Here is a 19532-nt window from a genome sequence, read left to right as displayed (position 1 = left end):
TGCCTTGGAGGCTCACAGCAATGAGGCACCATAAAACATTTAGACAGTCTGAACAGCAAAACATCCTAGGGAGGGTAGAATAATTTGGATGGGGGGGAAAAATGAGCAGGCATAGGAGTCCCAGCGCAGCCTGGGGATGCCCAGCCTGGCCCAGAGTTCCCTAGCTCAGCACCTGGCAGCGCCGCAGACGCGTCAGCGCTGAACGCAGCCAGTTTAACACAGCCTCCCTCACATCATCAGGCAAGGCGTTTCCAGGGCACTCCTAGGAGTAATTAGCCATCTCTGCACCACACCACATCGCTCCTCAGCGGGGACACACGTGCTGCCAGGTTCAGCATTTACTGCCCGAGGCTGAGGCGCACCAGCCTGATATTAACTTCTCGCCTTTTGTTTGGCAGGCCTAATGTTTAGTTATTCACACTTTCCTGCAGCCACAGACCAAAAGGAGACATTGATGTCTGCTTCACGCTGAAGATGTCTGTTAGAAGAAAGCCATCAAGAGTCCTGTTGTTGTTTTAACTACAGCCTACCTTTCAGACTTACAGGCTTGTTTAAACAGAAGAAAAAAAAGAAAAGAAGGGGTGGAGGAGAAGGAACATCTTACCTCACTTGCTCATTCTCTCATCTTTCCTACATTGCCACACTTTAATGTTCATATAGGTGACACTGCTTACACCAGCAGTTCCAAAGCTTTGCTGGTCAGACCCATCTCATAGGGACAAGGTAAGTGGCATGCTGTGCACGTGATGCAGACAGCAACTCCTTGATCATCATGCAAATGTTGGCATTCTACTTCTGGAACTTATTCATAGTCACCCCACTTAGTTGTTGTTTTTTTTTTTTATCAGCCAAACTGGGCTTTCCACCTGGAACTTCTTCATAGGGATTAAATCCCTGTCTTCTAACCCGGCCCAATAACCTAATTCCTCTCTGACTTCAGTACTGCCAACAGCAACTCATTCAGCCTTTTATGATTCACCTCACAGCAGAGGTTCGACACTTATCCTGACTTAAGTGTTGCAAGAATCCAGCCTCAAAGCAACCACAGAGCGTACCCCATCCTGAGGTGACCAGAAACACCCGCCTCGGGAAACCCTCACTGGCTGGTCAGACAGCCCTCCGCACGACTGGCAGCGGTCTTTGAAGTAACCCTGACTTGTTTGGGAGAAGCAATAAGAGACATCCCCAAACCTCACTCGTCATCTGCAAACTTCTCTCAGCAGCAGAAATGGCAAGCGTGCCTACTCTGCAAAAGAAAACCCTTAAGGAAGGTGGAAAAAGTCATAGTGAGCTAATTAAAATATCTGAATGTAATTGCATACTACACTTTGTTCTAGACCGCGGCTCCTCTAAAATGACACACACAAACAGGCATTATCGCGCCTGAATGACCAGCACTAAACAATTACACAGGCTTGTCTTTATTGCACTTAGCTTTTCCCTCCCTTGATAGGGCTAGCTAGCCTTAAAGAACTAAGACTTCTTGAACAAAATATCCTTCCTTTCGTTCCACTGTCCTTTTACATGTACTCTGGAAGAGTCACAGCTCCAGCCCACTCCCTCATATCAGGTTCAAGTCACAAAAGGTCATTTTAGGCTGTCCTGCTTAAGGATAACAACGGGGTCTCCACAGTCTTCAGAGGCTCGGCTGAGTTCAAAAGGTAGATTGACAAACTGACCTTCTCCACTCCTGCAGCAGAGCAGCTAAGCTGCAACCACGTGGCTACTACTGCTAAAGTTGTGTAAGGGGCTGTTTTAGCTCTTTTAATTAACTGTACAGCCATGCACAAGTCACTGCATCTTGCTACTGAACAGCATTCTGCAGACCATCTTCAAGAAACGCTTTATGGATCGTAGTTTAAGAGCTTTCATTTCACTGTGTAGTCCACTACCAAGGCAGTAGCCTCTGAAATTAAACATCTGTCTTACTTTGGTGGTCTCTTTCTTCCATTCCTTTGAAAAGTATTTACTGAGCTTCTGCTCCAGGTCTATAAAAACATATTCATTATCTGAAAGACAAGAGGAAAAAGCATTTAAAGTTAAAGAATTAGAAATTCTTATTCATGAAATACTTAGATGACTATACAAGTTGTTTCCAAGCAACAAAGCTGACCAGGGAATAGACAGGGCAGGGAAAAGAGAGGGCACCAAGTCTCTTAAGTACATGTGTTATTCCAGACAGTATGGAAGGAAGGTCAGCTATGCCTTGATACAAGAAATGCTGAGCTAAAAAGTTTCTCAAACACCTTAGCCAGAAATGCAGAATTCTTGCTTCATAAGCAAGAAGCCACTTACAGAAGGGAAACATCATCTTACCAAGCTAAATGTACTGTCAGTTTAGCAGATTCAGGTTTTTTTATTATTATTATTAAAGAAGCAAGCCCTAGTCATACTTCCACTCTGCCATCATGTAGCACCATGGTCCAACGCGGCATAAGCAAGTGGACAGAGTCAGATATTTGACAGGTTTAATCCTCTACATATGAATGGGATCCTCTGCAACAGTGCAGAAGGAGGAGACACCTCCTCAGAAGGTCTGGTGTCTCCTGCTCACACCCAACTTCTTTCACAGAGCAAAAAGATGAATGAAGGGAAGGGAAACCTGGCCTGCCTCAAAGGACCAGGACTTCCTCTCCACCCAGGTGAAGGTGAACAAGAGGCAGCTTGAACAGCACAGCATCTGGAAAGACCTTTGTGCTGCTTTCAAAGCCAACATTTTGTAACACTGCTTAACAATTATCAAATCCAAACAACTCAGCCAGTGAAAGATTTTTTTCCCCTAAGTCTTCTCAAGTCTCTTAAAAAGAGACCTGATGGGTGTTTCAGGCTTCAGCAGCGATGCCAGCTGAGCACATTCACCTGACCGGTCCCTCTACTCTTTGGTCTTACCCAGGAAAGTGTTTTGACAGGTGACATAAGTGCCAAGTTGAAGAGCTTGTTCCTTAGACATGAAAGGAGCGGGGGGGGGGAAGGTAAAAAAGGAATAAAAAAACCCAAAACCTTCACAAAACAACCTTTTGCCCCTGAAGATAAAGCAAGCTTTAGGACTTCCAAGCTTTGGCTTTTGCTTTCTCATGTCAAACCAAAGAAAAAAAAAAAAAGGAAGGGGAGAATTGAGGTGAAATTTTTCTAATGGAGATTTACAACCAAATGAGAGCCTGCGCTTGTGTCTGTACAGCAGACAAAGGACTGGCAGAAGGCAGCGTTACAGCAGCTATTCAAGAGGGCTCTGAGCTACCTTGCAGCCATCCTCCCAGAGCATTCCAGTTCCTTACAGGGGCAGACACAGCAAATACCTCCTTTACAAGCTTTTGAAAAACAAGCAAAACAACCCCATATTGCCACATCCTTCAGCTCCCACCTCCAGTGAGAGACAACCACATCTGGTGTTAGTCAGAATTGGTCCACACACCACACCAACAAGAAGCCTTGGGTAAAATACCAGTAACACTGGACACAAATATCGAGGACAATCCCCCCAAAGTCCTGTTTTCATGTCTATGGTCTTTCCTGCATTGTACTGACTGCAGCTGTAATTTTAATGTAATTACAGTTCTGTTTACCACATTGCTTGACATGTCACATACATACGCAACACAGTATTTAACAGTGCTGTTGAAATTGCTGTACAGAAATCCTGACAGTTTTAGTGGTGGGAATTTAAGTGCTGTAGCGTACACAAGGAGACATAGACCTTGTTTTGCTGTTTTTAGAAGGAGAGGAAGAGGTTTTAGCATCACAGCGACTGCATCTTGTACCTGCTTCTTCACTTATTCCTGTAAGACAGGGGCCCGGGGGGGCTACGCTGGCCCCAACCCTTTCTTCTCTAAGTCCATTAAGACCAGATAATGCTGCCTTGAAAAGGCTGACAGAAGTCCTAGTCAGAGAGATGGGTTTGGTCCATCTCTTGGACTTGTCTCTGTCCCTTGTCAGCTACCAAGCTGATAAGCGTCTCTCTGTAAAGCTTTTCTTAAAAAGTAAATAAAAGCTCATTTAGGAAGCAATTGCACAGCAAGCGACAGGAGCGGGATAACACATGCACAGCACCTGGTCCCTCCCGGGGCTTCAGCAGTCCCAGGGCAGGGTGCTCGCTCCACTGCAGCGGGACTGGGGCTGCTCCTGACGGCACAGCAGCGTCGGGCAAAGCCTGTATGGGCTCTGCCAGTACCATGGTGTTTAGCTGCCACCCCGTAAAGAACACAGGGAACCCGCTCGGCTGTAACGAGCTGTGGGGTCAGTTTTCCCTTCTTGCTCAGGAATAATCCTGTGCCCAGAGGTTTTTAGGGAAATACGTGAATTATTCCTCAGACACAAGGGAGAGATGTCAACAGCAAGGATGGTGATATACCCTGAACCATCCTGTCTCACACAGATACTGGGACAGAAAGGGGAAAAGGATGACATAGCAGTTCCATCACAGTAAAGCCATTTGTTACCCACATCCCACAGCCCCTATTTTTCTCTGTCACGTTAATTAAGTTAGAGAGATGACTCCGGGAGGGCCCAGACACCAAGCCTGAGGACTCCAGGTCCTTATCATGCCTACTGAGAGCTGCACATAAACCCCAAGAATAAGGCAGGCTGAAGGAGGAGGACACCCCGATGTATCAGCTCTCCCTGGGGGTCCCACTCCCCCCTAGCCCAGCCCAGCATCCTCCCCATCCTCCCTCCCGTGCAAGAATGCAGCACTGCATTCCTGCCTTAATGAAGTTAATATTGCTGGAATGTCAACCTGCAGTGTAAGGCTCCATCTATAAAAACAAAGAGGTGTGTCCCTCCCCAGCCCTACATGGGTTGTGGGTTTTTCCTCCTTAAACTGGATTAGTGGTGAAACTTGGAGATCTTTTGCCAGATGCCAGAACTGTCTCTGCTTTGAAAACAAGCATCTCTAACAGAGATGAGGGCATCACATTGCAGCACCTCAGAGCAGTGCTGTAGAGGACAGTATAGAAATGTACAGATGGCCGCCTTTCCAGGGAAGACCGTGTCCGATCTGTGGATCCAAACAGGGCTGGATACTCAACAGGTACAAACTGCTGTTGGTTCACCAGCCCCAGCTGAAGGACAACAACTGAAAGGTACTAAGAAGCTGGCTTAGAAGCACACATGCAAATACGTACCCGTCTACCTGCAACTACCAACACCGAGTTCATGAATCTCATCTCAGCCCTGCCAGTGAGCTTAAAAATATATCATATCAGCTTCTCTTAAAAGGTTCCCTCATATATGTGTGCACCCTCATATATGTGTGCACAGATGTCAGATGTGGCACAACACACCAGTGCACTGCACTACAATCCCAAGAAACACATCTGGACAGCCAGCCGCATTTCTCCCAATTTCAGCTTTTAAAAGCCCTCAAATGAAATGGAAAGTTTATGCTGTAAAACTCTCACTTCAGATTAAGCAGTCACCAGAAATGCAAATATTCAAGTGCTCTCACCCTGCAAAATTACCTTAGCACATTTATGTATTTAAGCAAATACAGGATGTGCATTGTTTCAAAAAAAAAAAAAAAAAACAAACCCACAAACAACCTAATACCTGATGAGGCAGGTCTCCAGTCAGAAAAAAGTGACACAGTTCCAGTGAGTGATGCAGATTTACAACAGGCATTATTTATACTGCAGGGAAAACAGGAATAGAAAATTATGGCTGTAATACAGGGTCAAATCAGTTCTGAGTCATCGTTGCTCCAACAGCCATTATTTTGCATTGACCAGTGCCTCCCCATTTCATTTTTTATGTAAGATAAGTTCCCTGCAGAGAAGGTAAGTAATGGCGAATGCAAAAGATCTGTTCTTCTGTGCCCATTTTGGGCGAGGAGCACTGAGAAACTCCACAGAGGTAAGTCCTGTCCTACCAAGAGGTAGAGCTCAGGCCCCATTGGCAGCCAGGAAGGTCCCATTAATGCCTTTGATTGAGCCAAGTATATTTAATTTTATAACTATTTAGACACTCCAGAAGATTAGGATTCAAATAAAATATGAATTACTGGAAAGCCAAACTTCCACATAGCAAGCTTTTGCTGCCTTAAAGAGAAGGGGAAAAAAATATCCTTGGCTGTAACACTTAACTTCTCCCAGATGCTGCAAGAAGCCTCACAGCACCACTGTTTCCCTTGAGAGGCAAAAGGAAAGAGATTGGGAACAGAACAGAGGGGTACTGGGGTTAGGAGAGAGCTAAAGCTTGGAAAAAAAAAAGAAAAACAAAACACAAAACCAAAACAGTGATCAAAAATACCTCACAACATGTGCTGTAGACCTCACATAACCTGTTTAGCTTCCCTGAATACCAGCATGGGTTTTTTCGTTTGCTTATTGAAGAAGAGCCGGCTACGCACTCTGTTTACATGTGGAACTCCCCAGGCTTCCAAGTGCTGGTGGCCTGGGAACATCACTATCCACATGGCATCTGCTCCCACCACCTCTATGGAACTTCTGTATGCTCCTGGTGTCACTCCTCAAGCCAAAAGAAAGAAACCTCATCCACTTTTCAGTACCTGGTTGATTTATTTACCAAGGGGTCTAGAAGAACTTGGTTCAGGATAACCTTGTGGTTTTACCTTTAGTTGGAAAGTACACATATCCCAAGTGAAGAAGGGAAGAACCACAAGAGAGCCTAGGAGTAAAGCAAGGGAGGTCCTGGCTGAGGTCACTTTACCTGGGATAGACAGAAGGTATATGGAGGGAAGAATGAAAGGAGGCAATATCAGGAAGCCCAAGGTTGTGTGCCTGTTAGGAACTGTTGAGGTCTGAAGACTGAGATAAAGGCTCAGTCATTCCTGATGATGGATAGGTACCACAGGAATTTTATGTTGGCATCTTACAGCTAGCAACAAGGCATGCCCAGGCAAAGATCTTTGGACTTTTGGCAGCATCACAGGGGATTCTTCTGCACAAGAAGAGCTGCAGAACCATTTCCATTTCCAGCACTGCTCATCCCAGAGCAAACAAATCCCTTGTCATTCTCAGGCAGTAGAGCACTTGACTGGATGTTGTACTGATGCTGAAGGAGAAACAACTGATGGCATGTACACGCAAAAAAATGCCTTCCTAGGAAGAGATCATGCAAGTACTTCCAAGGAGTTGTTATATGCTTTTTGAACACCTGAACCCCTACAATTCCTTCTAGGTGGCACATTTCTGCAGATGTTTTTCTTACACTGCATTTAATTCACATGAAGTATCAAAGTCATCACAACAGAAGTGTATCTTAGGTTAGAATACAGAAGAAATTCGTAAGGGAGATGCAATTATCCAAGCAGATTTAAGGGAAGAGAGGCAGAAGTAGGGATAGTGGGGAAGGACTGGGGAATAGAAATCACCAGAGGATATTTTGGAAAACTTCTGTTGTCATCTGTCTTCTTAAGAGACCCTTTGTTGTAATAGATATCCACATAATATAAAGATAACACGGTAGCGTATTCCATCCATGAACTTCAATACTGGAGGATACACAGATGCAGAAGTGTTAAATGGAGACAGAGTGGTTTTGGCAGAGTTAACCACCAAGCTCCTTCCTAAGCGTGTGCTGGGAGGCACAGGTCTGACAAGGCAAACTGCCATTGCTCTAATAACTGAAAGATGACCCTCGAAGCAGGGGAGCTAAAGCAAAGGGATTTGGTTTTTTAGAAAGCCACCCTGGCAAACTGATAAGATGACACAGAGAGATGGTGGCAGGGTGCAGGAGCTGCAGGCTTGCTCCTTCCCAGTTGAAGGCTTCCATATGCTTGGGTCAAGCAAGGTTTGTTCCTAGAAAGGAAAAGCCCAAGATTCAGGATCACAGGGATCTGGGTTATAACAACAAAGGAGGCCTGGCTGTTCTTTGTCTGCTGACAATCAGTTTTGTTTTAGAAGACGGAATTGTGTCACTGCATACACTTTCTGATAACAAGAGAGAAACCTCCAGCAGGGCACTAGATAAGGTTGACCCTGCAGGAGGAGCTGCAATATAAGACCCAGCTGCTGAAGCCTACGGAGCCAGCTCGAACCTGGCAGGGTTGCAGGGTCTTTCACTGAGCAAACTACAAAGAAAAAACGCACTTCAGCAGCAGCAGCAGCACACAAGGTATAGCCTGCTTGATGACCTGTGACAAAACTAGAAGAGCAACATGTCCCAGGCTTTGTGCTGGTGTGGCTTCCCGTTAATATACACTCCTGAACTCAGTTTTCAAAGTGATCAAATTCTTCTTATAGATGCAAGCTATTTTCCCCACCAATGCAGTTGGCTGAAAGGGTTTTCGCCTTGAGAATGAAAAAGCTCAAGAGCAAAAGGGGTGAAAAATTCTGTTCTGCCACCATCACTGTTAACTAAAATCCTGAAGCTTGCCCTCAGCATCTCTAACAGTCAGAAGTGAAGGCTACAAATTTAGGCAACAAATGCTGGGAGACAGGCTCCAAGACCTAGAGCTTAGATCTCACAGCATGTGTGATTTGCAGTTTGCACAGTGCTTTGTGGTGCTGCTTTCATTTTTGCCACACTTAGGGGTTAAACTTCTCTTTATGATTAAGAAGCCCAACCTCTCCCCCTCACACACATACTTACTATGAGACCAAATGAGCATTAGTCTATCTGTACAGCGTCTGCAGGTCAAATGGGCTCCTAATCCAGATAATCCACCCAGTGTGATTGGTTACAGTTCTGTGGAAATCCCTTAATTTTCATTCTCTTGCCACTGCTGACAGTCAGGGTTTTGTTGACAAATTAGCAGCAAGGGAATGGATGCAGGTGGATTAGAATACCTTGTTCTGCGTATGGAAGCATCACACTGCCAAAAATAAATACACATTAAGAACTGGAGAAATAGACCCTTATTAAAACAGGGCAGTTGTTTCTTAAAAAAAAAAAAAAAAAAAAAAAAAAAAAGACATCTTAGAGCTGCAGCGCAGACAGGTGAAAGCACGACGCAGAAGAGGAATACTTTGGTCTGAAACGCAGCGGTTTCCTCTCCGGTTTTCAGAAATCTAACCCGCCCCTGCCTCACAGCCCAGCCTTCAGTTCGCAGCCTCTGCAGGATGTACACCGACTTGCTGCCTGGCCAGGGCAGTTGGCTTAAGTACTCACAAGACAACCCTGGGCACTGCAAAACTCACCCAGGCCTCTCCACAGCCTCACTGGACTGCTTCCCTTTCTTCAGATGACAGCTCGCCATCAAACCGAAAATCCCTGAAAAGCAGCGGATGCCTTAAAGGCGACTTCCAAATGCCAGAGATGGAGAGTGCTACATTTGCAACAGATGCAAGACCTCACTTACCACTGGCATCAAGGGAGATGTTCACCAGTCTGTTGGCCGAAACAGGGGGGTGGGTGTGGGAAATCAAGTCGGGGAACAGAAAACCAAAAGACTTCCTTTGCTAGAACTCTGCAGTAATAAACCTGGAGCTATTTTAAAAATAAAATAAAGTTAAGGAAACTCTACAACCCACCGCACAAGACTAGCCAGCAGCTTACTGGACTTTCACAGACCGAGGGTAGGGACCAAAGGAAGCAATTACAGACAGTTGGGGCTTGCTCCCTCCCTCGAGAGCGGGCTGCAGCCTTCCCAGTGGCTGCGGCCGTTCAGGCTGAGAAAGTCCCTGCTGACACTTTCCTGTTATCCGGCCCCAACAGTTTCTTCAACAGAGGCACAAACAAAAATAAATCTCCTCCTCATCCAAAATCCTGGCACCTGCCTGGGTGGCAGAGGAAGATGGCTGTCAGGAGGAGCCAGGGTGACCACAAGGAGCCTTCAATTAAGCAGCTTTACAAACTGAGCTACAGCAGGCAGGAGCGAGGAATAGTCAGGAAAACAAAACAAAACATAGGTTAATTCAGGCTACTGGGCTACTGCAACTCTTTTCCTTGACGTTTTTCTAAGAGCTTTGCGAAGAATTAGCTTGTCTAAAAAGGAAGACGACTTTTGTGAGCAAGAAGATTGTTTATGCTTAAAGCTATGGGCAATATACTTTAAAGTCTAGTCAGCACAGCTTTATTATGCTGTTTGGGTTGGGGTAGTTATGCTGCATTTCCAACAGGCTGAAAGGCACCTGCCACAATAGGGTACTTTGAGGCCAGAGCCCCTGTGCTTGACAGGGTGAAGGAAACTGCTCCACACAAAAGGTGGGAGGGAGGGAAGGAAAAAGGAGCGTACAGAAAATATGAAACAAGATAGATACGGACGGTGAAAAAAAGTGAAAGAAACACAAGGAGAACGGGAGAAGAGCACCTAATTCAATGAAAAGGGGGATGAAATTGCTCTGTCTTACAGGGGAGGACAGGAGCTCGAATTTCACCCAAGACATCCTGCAAGTGGAATAGGCAAAAACTGGTGTTATAAAAAGGTGATGGAGGGGGACACCCACTGGAACACAGTAGATTTGCGAAAAAAGTTAAGAGCACTCAGGTCTTCCTCACATCAAAAAATCCTGCGCTGGTTTAAATGCACAGATGTATTTGTTAGCTACTGGTTTAGTTACGTTGACAGAATCTCTTGGAGACTACAAACCTTACGGAGATAAACAGCTTACTTTAGTTTTAGTTTGAGTCCTACACTCAAAAGAAGCAAGAGTTCCTAGAGAACAAGAGCAGAAAGGAAATGAGACCAGTAAACTTAAAAGAAACCATTTTATATCCCACACACTCATAAGGAGGCAAAAGAAACCTTATTCAGAAGGACTCATAAAAGACTATTCTTATTTCAATGAAACAATACCTCAAGTTCCAGCAGTAAATAATAACACACTTGAAAAAAATTTTGGAGGAAAGAAAAGACCTTCCCATGCTCTAGAAAATGTGGGGTGACAGGATAAGGAGGACAACAGGCCCATTTCTAATTACTAAGAGCTGGGGAGGGGAGGGTGCCAATGCACACACCATCCTAGAAATGTAATATCTCATATCAGTTTGCTCTTTTAAGGCATCATCTTACACTGTTCCCTGGTCAATACCAAGCCATATGACGAAGCAGACTGGACTTCAACCCACGGACTAAGAAGTTTTGTATTTCCCATGCGATATTTCGAAACCCAATGTCCCCCACACAAGCATTCAGTCCCCTCAAACCTTTCGAGTTTCTTCCCCCTGGTTCCACATTCTTTGCGTGTGACTTCAGAAGACAAGTAACACTTTCAGCCCCAAAGTCCTTTTAAAATTCACCTCCTGTTCAGCTACTGACAGTTTTGAATTCAGTGACAAATATGTTGGCTAGCAACTTGGCTACAGGAGAGAAAGAAAACCCCACAAAGAGGTGGAACATAAGAACAAAGGAGGAGAACAAAAGCCACCCCCCTTCTCCCAATTTGTCTGCCCACATACCAAAGATCAAAAGAGCTTGGAGAAGTCTGTGCATAATCTACATACTTTGTGACCTTATTACAATCAAACTCCCCCCAGGCACGGCCGCTGTGTATATATGCACACACTGTAAATACACAAGCGGGTCTATGGACGTTTGCCAAGTCATTTGCTCTGTGCATTGAGTTTGCTTACTTTTAACAATGCTGAGGCCAAAGAAGTGAGGCTCTTTAATCTTCACTAAATCACAAACTTGCTGAAAGAGCTCCTGTCCAGTGGCTTTGACCTGAAAGAAACAACCAATCCAACATTACAGATGGTTCACGCACCTGGATGGAGCAATTTGCCTTCTTTATATTGGCCAATGCATTTTTGGGTACCACAGCAAAAAAAAAACCAAAAAAAAACAACAAAAAAAACCCAACACCCAAACAAAAAACCCCAAACCCTACATAACATGCTTTGTTTTCAGTTGTAGTATTGCTTTTATCACAGAGTCATAATCAACATGTCATTCTTCCTCCCTCACAGTGCAAAGTGGCTCAGATCAATATGACATGAATCAAAAGTTTCCTATCTACTGGCATCTTTGTGTAAGAATTTGGAGCACTGCTGGAGCCCTCGTTTTGTGCAGCACCTACTAGGGTATTTATAGGTGCTCTTACAGAAAGCGTGTTTGTAACCACAGAAATGAAAATACTACTCTCTTACAGAATACTTTTTTGAGAGGTTAAGAGGAAAAAAAAAAAAAAAAAACACGAAAGAAAATTTTCATTCAGGAGAACTAAAACCTAAAGTACAAAACCAAACCCAAGATTGCATGGTTCAAAAAGAAACAGCTTGTGTGTTAGAGATGAGGTTGCTCTGTCCCCTGCTGACTTCTGGTCACAGAGCAATTAACATCTTCATCTTCTGAAGCTGTCACCAATGGCCTATGAGCTCTTGCCCATTTCCATGCCACCCTGAGACCTTCCAGTACCTTTGCCCCCCATCAGGCTGTGCACGCACAGAGGAAGCGCTGGGAAAGCAGAGGTCCCACCATATGCTGCCACAGGGGACCAGAGGCTGGGTGGTACCTGCAAGCGCGGCACAGGGTACAAGAGCGCTGTGGCACTGCGGCACAGCTACCGAATGTGCTGGTCTGGCGGGGGAGCTCGGGGCACACAAACAACCCTCCACACCCCCCCAACCCTCAGAGGTGTGGGGGAACGGGGAGAGCCGAACAACACTGACAGGTAAAGTGACCTCAGCTCAGCCCAGGGTGCAGCCAGCTGCAGCCGCAACATTGGCCAGAATCTCTGAATTTCTTTGCGCCGCTGCTGGACGATGCAGGTGAGCAGCAGCAGGAGCAGCCTTCCTGAGGAGGGACGCTGCAGCACTACCTTCACAGCAGCAAAGATGAGGGGGCAGAAGTCAACTACTGAACTCTCCTACAAACTCAACACCGCCATCAAACTAATCACCACCATAATTCTTTGAACCCTTCTAGTGCAGGTGTGCCATACTCCTCAAACCGGCTGCGCTCCCCTCCCTGCCCCAGGATGTACCATGTCAGTAGACACGGACAATGGGAAACTGGAGGTCATTTAAGTACTCATTTTCTTCTATGTGACAAGGCATCACTAGCCAGCCACTCACTACTGCTTTATCAGAAGCTTTGAAACCTGTGCTACACCAATACATACACACGTGCGTGTGCATATACGTGCTTTGGGACAGAAGGAGGTAGTGCACAGTTCTGATAAGACCCAAAACCACATTTGGGTCTTGTTACGGGTCTCCGTGTGAGACTGCACCCTTACAGTCTCACACCTAAATGCGGTATTTGCTCAGCCACAAAGAACATGCAGTTGGAAGGGAAAGTTGGGCACGGATCTGTCTCCTTTCCCAAGCAAGCAAGCAAGCTCTGTGCATGTTCTTCTATCTGGGAAGGACTCACCAAGGAAGACGTGACCTAGCCCTAGCCAAAATGGTTATGTGCATACACCGCAGCACAAGACTCTATGTAAAAGCTATACGATTGGATAAATTCTGTAAGTGGCATGCTTTCACAACTAAGGGAAGAAAAACCTGCTTTAAGATACTTAGTTCTAGGGAACTGAGCACTTCAATGTTTTGTGACACTCAGCTCTAAAGCAGTGATTTCATCAGATTTCTTGCACAGCAGGTATGTGAGCTACCGCCTTGTCCGTTCTCCTTTTGGCACTTCCCTTCTGCATCAAGTTTTACTCTCAGCCTTCAAGGCTATGCAACATCGATCACACTTGCAGCCACTGTTCCCTCCTCCTGCCTTCCCCTCTGCTCAAAGCAACCAACATTTCCTTTAGCATTTTTCATCTGCACGCTTCTCTTTGGTCCTTCCTCCCTTTGCATATGGTTCCCATGCCAAGCTCCATTCTAGACATGCCATGAACCATTCCATCCCCTGATACTCAGCTTGGCCCGATGTCACACTTGGGGCTTCTTCACACACGAAGTTTAGTCCCCAGTGAAGTCAAGTACAAATTTACAGAAGGTAACTGCTACTCCAGGGTCATTCTGTGTGCAAATATTCATGCATATTGGTTACTTATCTCTATTTTTCTTGATCTCTACACTTTAAAACATCAGCTCGCCTGCTCACAGAACAACTGAAAGACTTCAGACCTATGCTTTGCCCTTCACCAACACACAGGACCTCACCAGACTTCCTCCCCTCCAAAAATTTCTGCTCACGCTCCCACCCTTTCTCCAGCAGCTAGGCAAGGAGCAACATCTGCCTTGGCTGCTTCTGAACTACCCAGAGGTAGCTGCTCCCCTTGTTGGCAGCCAGACCTTCGCTAGCATAGGTGTCTCTCCTTTATTCAGCTGCTACCACCCCAGAAAATTTTCAGAAACCTAGTCGTAAAAGTAGTTGATATTGATCAAAACTATCAGGGACATAAGCCACAATGCTGGCAGATAAAAAAAACCCTGAACACTGCTCCAAGATCTTTGGTGCAACCGATACAACTTTTAGTTGCACCATTCTCACTCACAGCCTGCTTAAGCTCTCCCTCAGTGCTCACGCTCCATCTCCCCACTGGGGCTGCCTGGAGCAAGGCAGACTGCTTTGCTCTGTGCTCTGATGTTCCTTCTCCCCAGCAGAAACCTCCCATTTTGCCTCGCTGTCCTCAGGGCGGCTGGTGAGCTGCAGCTCCCACTAGTTCTCCTCACTGCTCTGCTTCTCCTCATGTCTGCAGTTGGTCCCAGGAAGACAGTTTTCCTCCTCGCCAACCCCTCAACTTCATCTATACATCCATAAAGGGGGACACCAACGTTAATTAAGAGATACCCGATTACGGGGGAAGAGACTTTAAAATGGCTCCTGCTCCCCTCTCTTCATCAGCACTATCTATGAAGGGCATAAGACAAATCCATTTTAAAGAGTGGGCTTCAATCTACATGTGACCACATAAAACACATATAGATAAACTCTTATCTGGAAGGGTGGAATTTGTGAGAAGGGGTAGAAAGGAATTACCTGCATAAACACTGTGCTTATCATGAGAAGGATCTATAATTTATTCTGCTGGAAGGATAATCATTCCTACCTACCTCACTGAGCTGCAAGCTTGTTTAGTATTTGCATTCCACACTGAAGAGGTTAAAAGGCTTTGGAAATCTTAAGTAGTGGCATTATTATTCTAATAAATGCACAAAGTATCATCTGTGGTTGTGCTAATTAAATCTGGGTTCTACCAACATCGCTAGAAAATTGCCTTGATGTTCCTTTAGAAAAACAAAGAGATCTCTCCAGCTGTGAAATCTTAATTTTTGTTGTTTTGAAGGGGTGTTGTGGTAAAGACAGAAGCCAAATGAAAAGCTGGGTTTGGTGACTTGCCCAGCTGTAACAGGTCATGTTTCACTCTCTATGCAATTAGGACACAACTGTGCATTGAGGTCTCATGTTTTGGCCCAGGCAGCTATTCCCTTTCACAGGCAGGCATCTCCACGTATGTATTTTCCCAGCTTCTCAGCCACCAAAGCAAGGGGCAGAAGAAGCAAGGAGGGAAATGTCTTTATAAGAGCTGCTGAGGGGTGCTGTGGCAGGGACCCCTCTGTGGGACAAGGCAGCAATGCTCAAGGTGCCCTGACTCTTTGGAGGGGCAGCAGGCAGGAACGGGGTGGAACACAGCACCTTCCCTCCATCCCTGGCAGTGCTCAATGCGAAAGACCATTTCTTATGCTTACTAAATAACCTGGAGGTATTTAAGAGACGTGTCGATGTGGCACTTAGGGGCATGGTTTAGTGGGGGACTTGGCAGTGTTAGGTTTATGGTTGGACTCGATGACCTTAAGGGTCTTTTCCAACCTAAATGATTCTATGATAAACTGCAAGTATCCAGGATTTACTGTATGGTCTGAGCGCTGCCTAAATTTAATACAGCAGAGTGTGACCCAGCCGTGTGCCCAGCTCAGGCATGGGTGCAGCACGGAGCGGTGACGGGGACAGCCCTGCCGGCACCCTGTCCTCCTGCACGCCACTCCGCACCTTCCCTGCGGCAGGGCGGGCGCTGCTATCTCAGATCTTTAGCCTCCCCGAGAAAAGCTTTAAGAAGGTGAGATTTAGGGTCAGCTGCAACAGACCGTTACCCCGGTCTGCACACCTGCCACTGAGAACTTAATTAAATCATCATTTTGTGGCTTGCACAAAAGGCGGCAGATCGCAAAAGCCTTCTGGGGTGGTAGATGGGCTGGGTTTGAACCGGTCACCTAGAAGCAGAGCACCCCTGATTTTGCCCTTAAAGCCTTGTTCCATCCAGCCCTTGTGGCTGTTTCAAGTTAACGATGCCACACTTCAGCTGCAGCAGGTAGGAAAATTCCTACATGGATTTTGAAGATTAGCATGCATGGTTTCAAAAGCCACCGTTTCAATCAAGTGCTTAAAATAACAGTTCACCTCAACTGTCTTCTCCCCCTCTCCATCCCAAGGTGGAGTGGGGGTGGCGGGGAAACCCACCCAAAATGAAGCCAAACCTCCCCCAACCTACACATGAGTGCACCCGCTCACAGGAGAGCGCTTATCTTTGAGGCTTGCTTGTCGCCTGAACCTGAAGTGCCTCTGTCAGCTCAGTTTCTCACAAGTTCAAGGAGCAGCTGGTGTTGCACAAAGAGGCACGGCGCGGTGGTGGACACCGTGCCACGCTGGGCTGCCGGCTGACCTGGCGCTGCTGTCACTTGTGCACACACACTTCGGCACTTGAAGTAGCGATCAAAGGAATGAAGCAACTTACCTCTAGGTTTTTTTGTGTACAAGTACTTAAAGGAGGGAGAAAAACCCTCCACGGTTGTTTACTCTGCCTTAGAGTCTTTGAAGAGATCTGCAGGCTATCAGAACCAGAAAAAGCCCAAACGCCAGAGCAAATGGTCATGTGTTGGGCATGCTTGCTAAGTCATCAACGCATTGCAAGTGCAATATTTTTTACAAATTGTTAGATTATCATCAGTGGCAAAAAAAGCCCCAACAACCACACTCTGAGAGAATAAAAAAGAAATAACAACAGAAAAAGAGCAGAGGGGACCCCCTATTGGAAAACACAACCGGGACTTTTAAGGAACTCTGCAAATGAGTGGAAGCTGCCCAATTAGAAAATGGAGCACCAATTACCCTAAGCTGGCTAATAGCCTTTTGGTCAGCAGACTGGCACCAGGCTTTTGGGAGAACAATGGGTGCTCAGAAAAACCGCACGGCAGCACCGGCCAGCCAGGCAGGCGGACCTCCCGTCTCCCCTCCTGGCCACTCACCCCGACGGCCAGGCTGAGCTGCTCCCGGGTGGGCAAGAAGACGCAGACGCTCCGGCTCTCCGTCTGCATCCTGCCCGCCAGCAGCACCCGGCTCATGGTTGGGCAGCTCTGCAGGGTCCCGGGGTGTGTGTGTGTGTGTGTGTCTCCTCTCCGGGCGAGCGTCAGGCTCCCGTCATCCCACGCACCTGCCGAGAAGGTGAGAGAAGAGAGCATCAGTGCCATGTCCCCCGCCAGCGCGGGGAGCAGCCTGCAGCACGTGTTTGACGGGATGTTTTTCCTCATCGCTGTTTTACAGTGCCACAGTCAACATTCCCACCAGCACCGCGGCACAAACCAGGCAGAGACAACCTTTAAATAGCACCTGAGTCCCAGGAGAATGCCATAAAGCAATCACGTTTCCTTAGAATAACAAACTAGACTCAAGGTTTCGAGACGCACGTGAGCGATAAGGCAGATGACACCACGGGCTGCTCCCCGAAAACGCCTGCGAGGGAGGGGAGGGCACCTCAATCCTTCAACCGGGTACCTCTCTCCTGCCCACAGCGGAGGTTTCAGTGAGCTGTCAGCAGGAATGCTGTCAGTGCAGCGGGCTTCTTCCAAGCTGTCTTCCCCCTCTCTCTGCTCCGAGCCCCTGGGAAAGTGCTGAACCCAAATCCTCTACACCTCAACTCAAAGGTGGAAGTGAAAACACACAAACTCACAAGGCTGAGCTGCTGTTTCCTACTTTTTACGAGATGAGCACTGCCAGCCTCTTCACAAGGGCTGAGCCCAAGCTGCACGAGCATCTTGGAGCTGAAGTTACGATAACAACAAAAATAAAAGACAGAAATTCAATTTACACCCCAAAAGCACAGTAGCCAGCATCACCTTCACGTCATAGCTAGGTTAGACACCATTTGCTCAGCAATGTGTGACATTTTATTTACAGCCCTCTGCTCCAAAACTCTCCAGGGCAGGGAAGCACCCCATGGCACCCGACAAATCTGGGAGGAAGGGGAGAGGCTCCTCAAGGGTAGGTTAGGGATGAATGCCACCAGGGACTTGAACCAGCAGGATACCAACCGGTTATGGGGTCTGCTCCATCCCTGCACGAGATTTGATGCAAGCCAGCAAACCCTGGCTGCCCCAAAGTCACCCTGGCATGACTCCCATCAGCCAGCAACACCCGGACACCCACCAACACCTGGACACCCACCACTGGCGCAGCAACAGAGGTGATGCTGGCTGATGCCTGCCCACAAAGACCCCACATCCCAGGGATGGGCATGCACCCCAGCGAGGGCAGCCAAACGCACAGCCCGCCTGCAGGGGACAGGCGGCCAAGGGATGCGCAGGCTTTGCCTTCGCCCTCCAAAAGAGATTCAAGGACGAGAGATCATAAGCAGCAAGGCAGCAGCTCATGTTATGCTAACACACAACGTACATATACATGGACTCATGCATGTGTGCATTACATGTGAGTTTTAAAAGCATTTGGCATTTAAAAAGCATGTTTGTCCCATTTCAGGAGAAAAATATGATAAAATCAAACTCTTGCATGGGAGATGGGAAAAGCAAACCACCATGGGAAAACAAAGTACAGTACAGAAAAAAGAACTTAGATTTACCCCTCTCCCTTCAATTCCATACTCAAATATTGTAGTTGGGTTTTTTGAAATCAGACACAGAAAAAAGATCTAAGTGCCCTTCTGCAAGTACAAAAGCTGTTCCATGAACCTTCTTCTCTGAGCCAGCACATACGAGGCTTCTTAATAAAGCATTTTTGATATAAGTTCTTTACGTAGAGCATCTCTTATGAGACAGAAGTACAAAAAATTGCGTTTATTGTATTAAGGAAAATAGGTGGTTATTAAAGGCTATTTTTTTCAAAATCAGAATTTCATTAAGCAAGAACTAGGAGTTTTAAAAAGAAGATTGCTCTAAATTATAAGCAAGCAGGAAAGACATATTTGACCTCCTGGGACAGGTGAAAGTTCCTATTACATGAAATATTAAGAGAAAAAAAAATCTGATTTATCCTCTCATTAATATAATTATACTGATGAGCTCTCTTAGGCTCCAGGCTACACACTACTAACAGCTGTATATAAATTACAGATATCTACAGAATGACTCGAGGGCAACAGGTCACCAGTATTACTGCCAGCTGATGTCATATGTGCCATAAACTTTATCAACAGCATAAAGACTTTGGAGTATGAGCTAATGCTTTCCAACATAAAGAGGTTTGTCTTGTCAAACCGCTGCACTGGCCGGTACGCATTCCCACTCGCAAGGGGAAACCACATTCAGCAAAGACATTCACATGGCTCATAACAGAACTGAAAACAGGACAAAGAAGTGACCGTAGAAACATGCGCGCACAGTTTTCTGCGGATAACTGAAGAAACTGAATCCCACTTCCTCAATGCCTCTATAAAACAAACCTCCTGGAAAGCTTTCCCTCTGGTCTCACACCTGCTTTGTCCATTTCAATTCTTAAAAGAACAACT

At 46.3% G+C, this 19532-nt stretch overlaps 1 protein-coding gene across 1 annotated transcript in view; it reads right to left on the bottom strand.

The window, feature by feature from the left end:
* The window catches only part of FRMD1 (FERM domain containing 1), a gene marked incomplete at both ends in the record, with an annotated part of 30138 nt that extends 13002 nt beyond the window's left edge, over positions 1-17136 (bottom strand). The window contains 3 exons of the mRNA XM_082481555.1: positions 1930-2009; positions 11470-11560; positions 17041-17136. Coding sequence (XP_082337681.1) covers positions 1930-2009; positions 11470-11560; positions 17041-17136 — 267 coding nt within the window. The remainder of the gene's footprint in view (positions 1-1929; positions 2010-11469; positions 11561-17040) is intronic.
* Positions 17137-19532: the final 2396 nt, after the last annotated feature.

The sequence above is a fragment of the Vanellus vanellus genome, assembly GCF_965231255.1.
Source record: "Vanellus vanellus genome assembly, chromosome: 3".
Classification (NCBI taxonomy): domain Eukaryota; kingdom Metazoa; phylum Chordata; class Aves; order Charadriiformes; family Charadriidae; genus Vanellus; species Vanellus vanellus.
The sequence above is the reverse complement of the archived record's forward strand: the minus strand, read 5'-3'. Positions and strand labels throughout refer to the sequence as shown.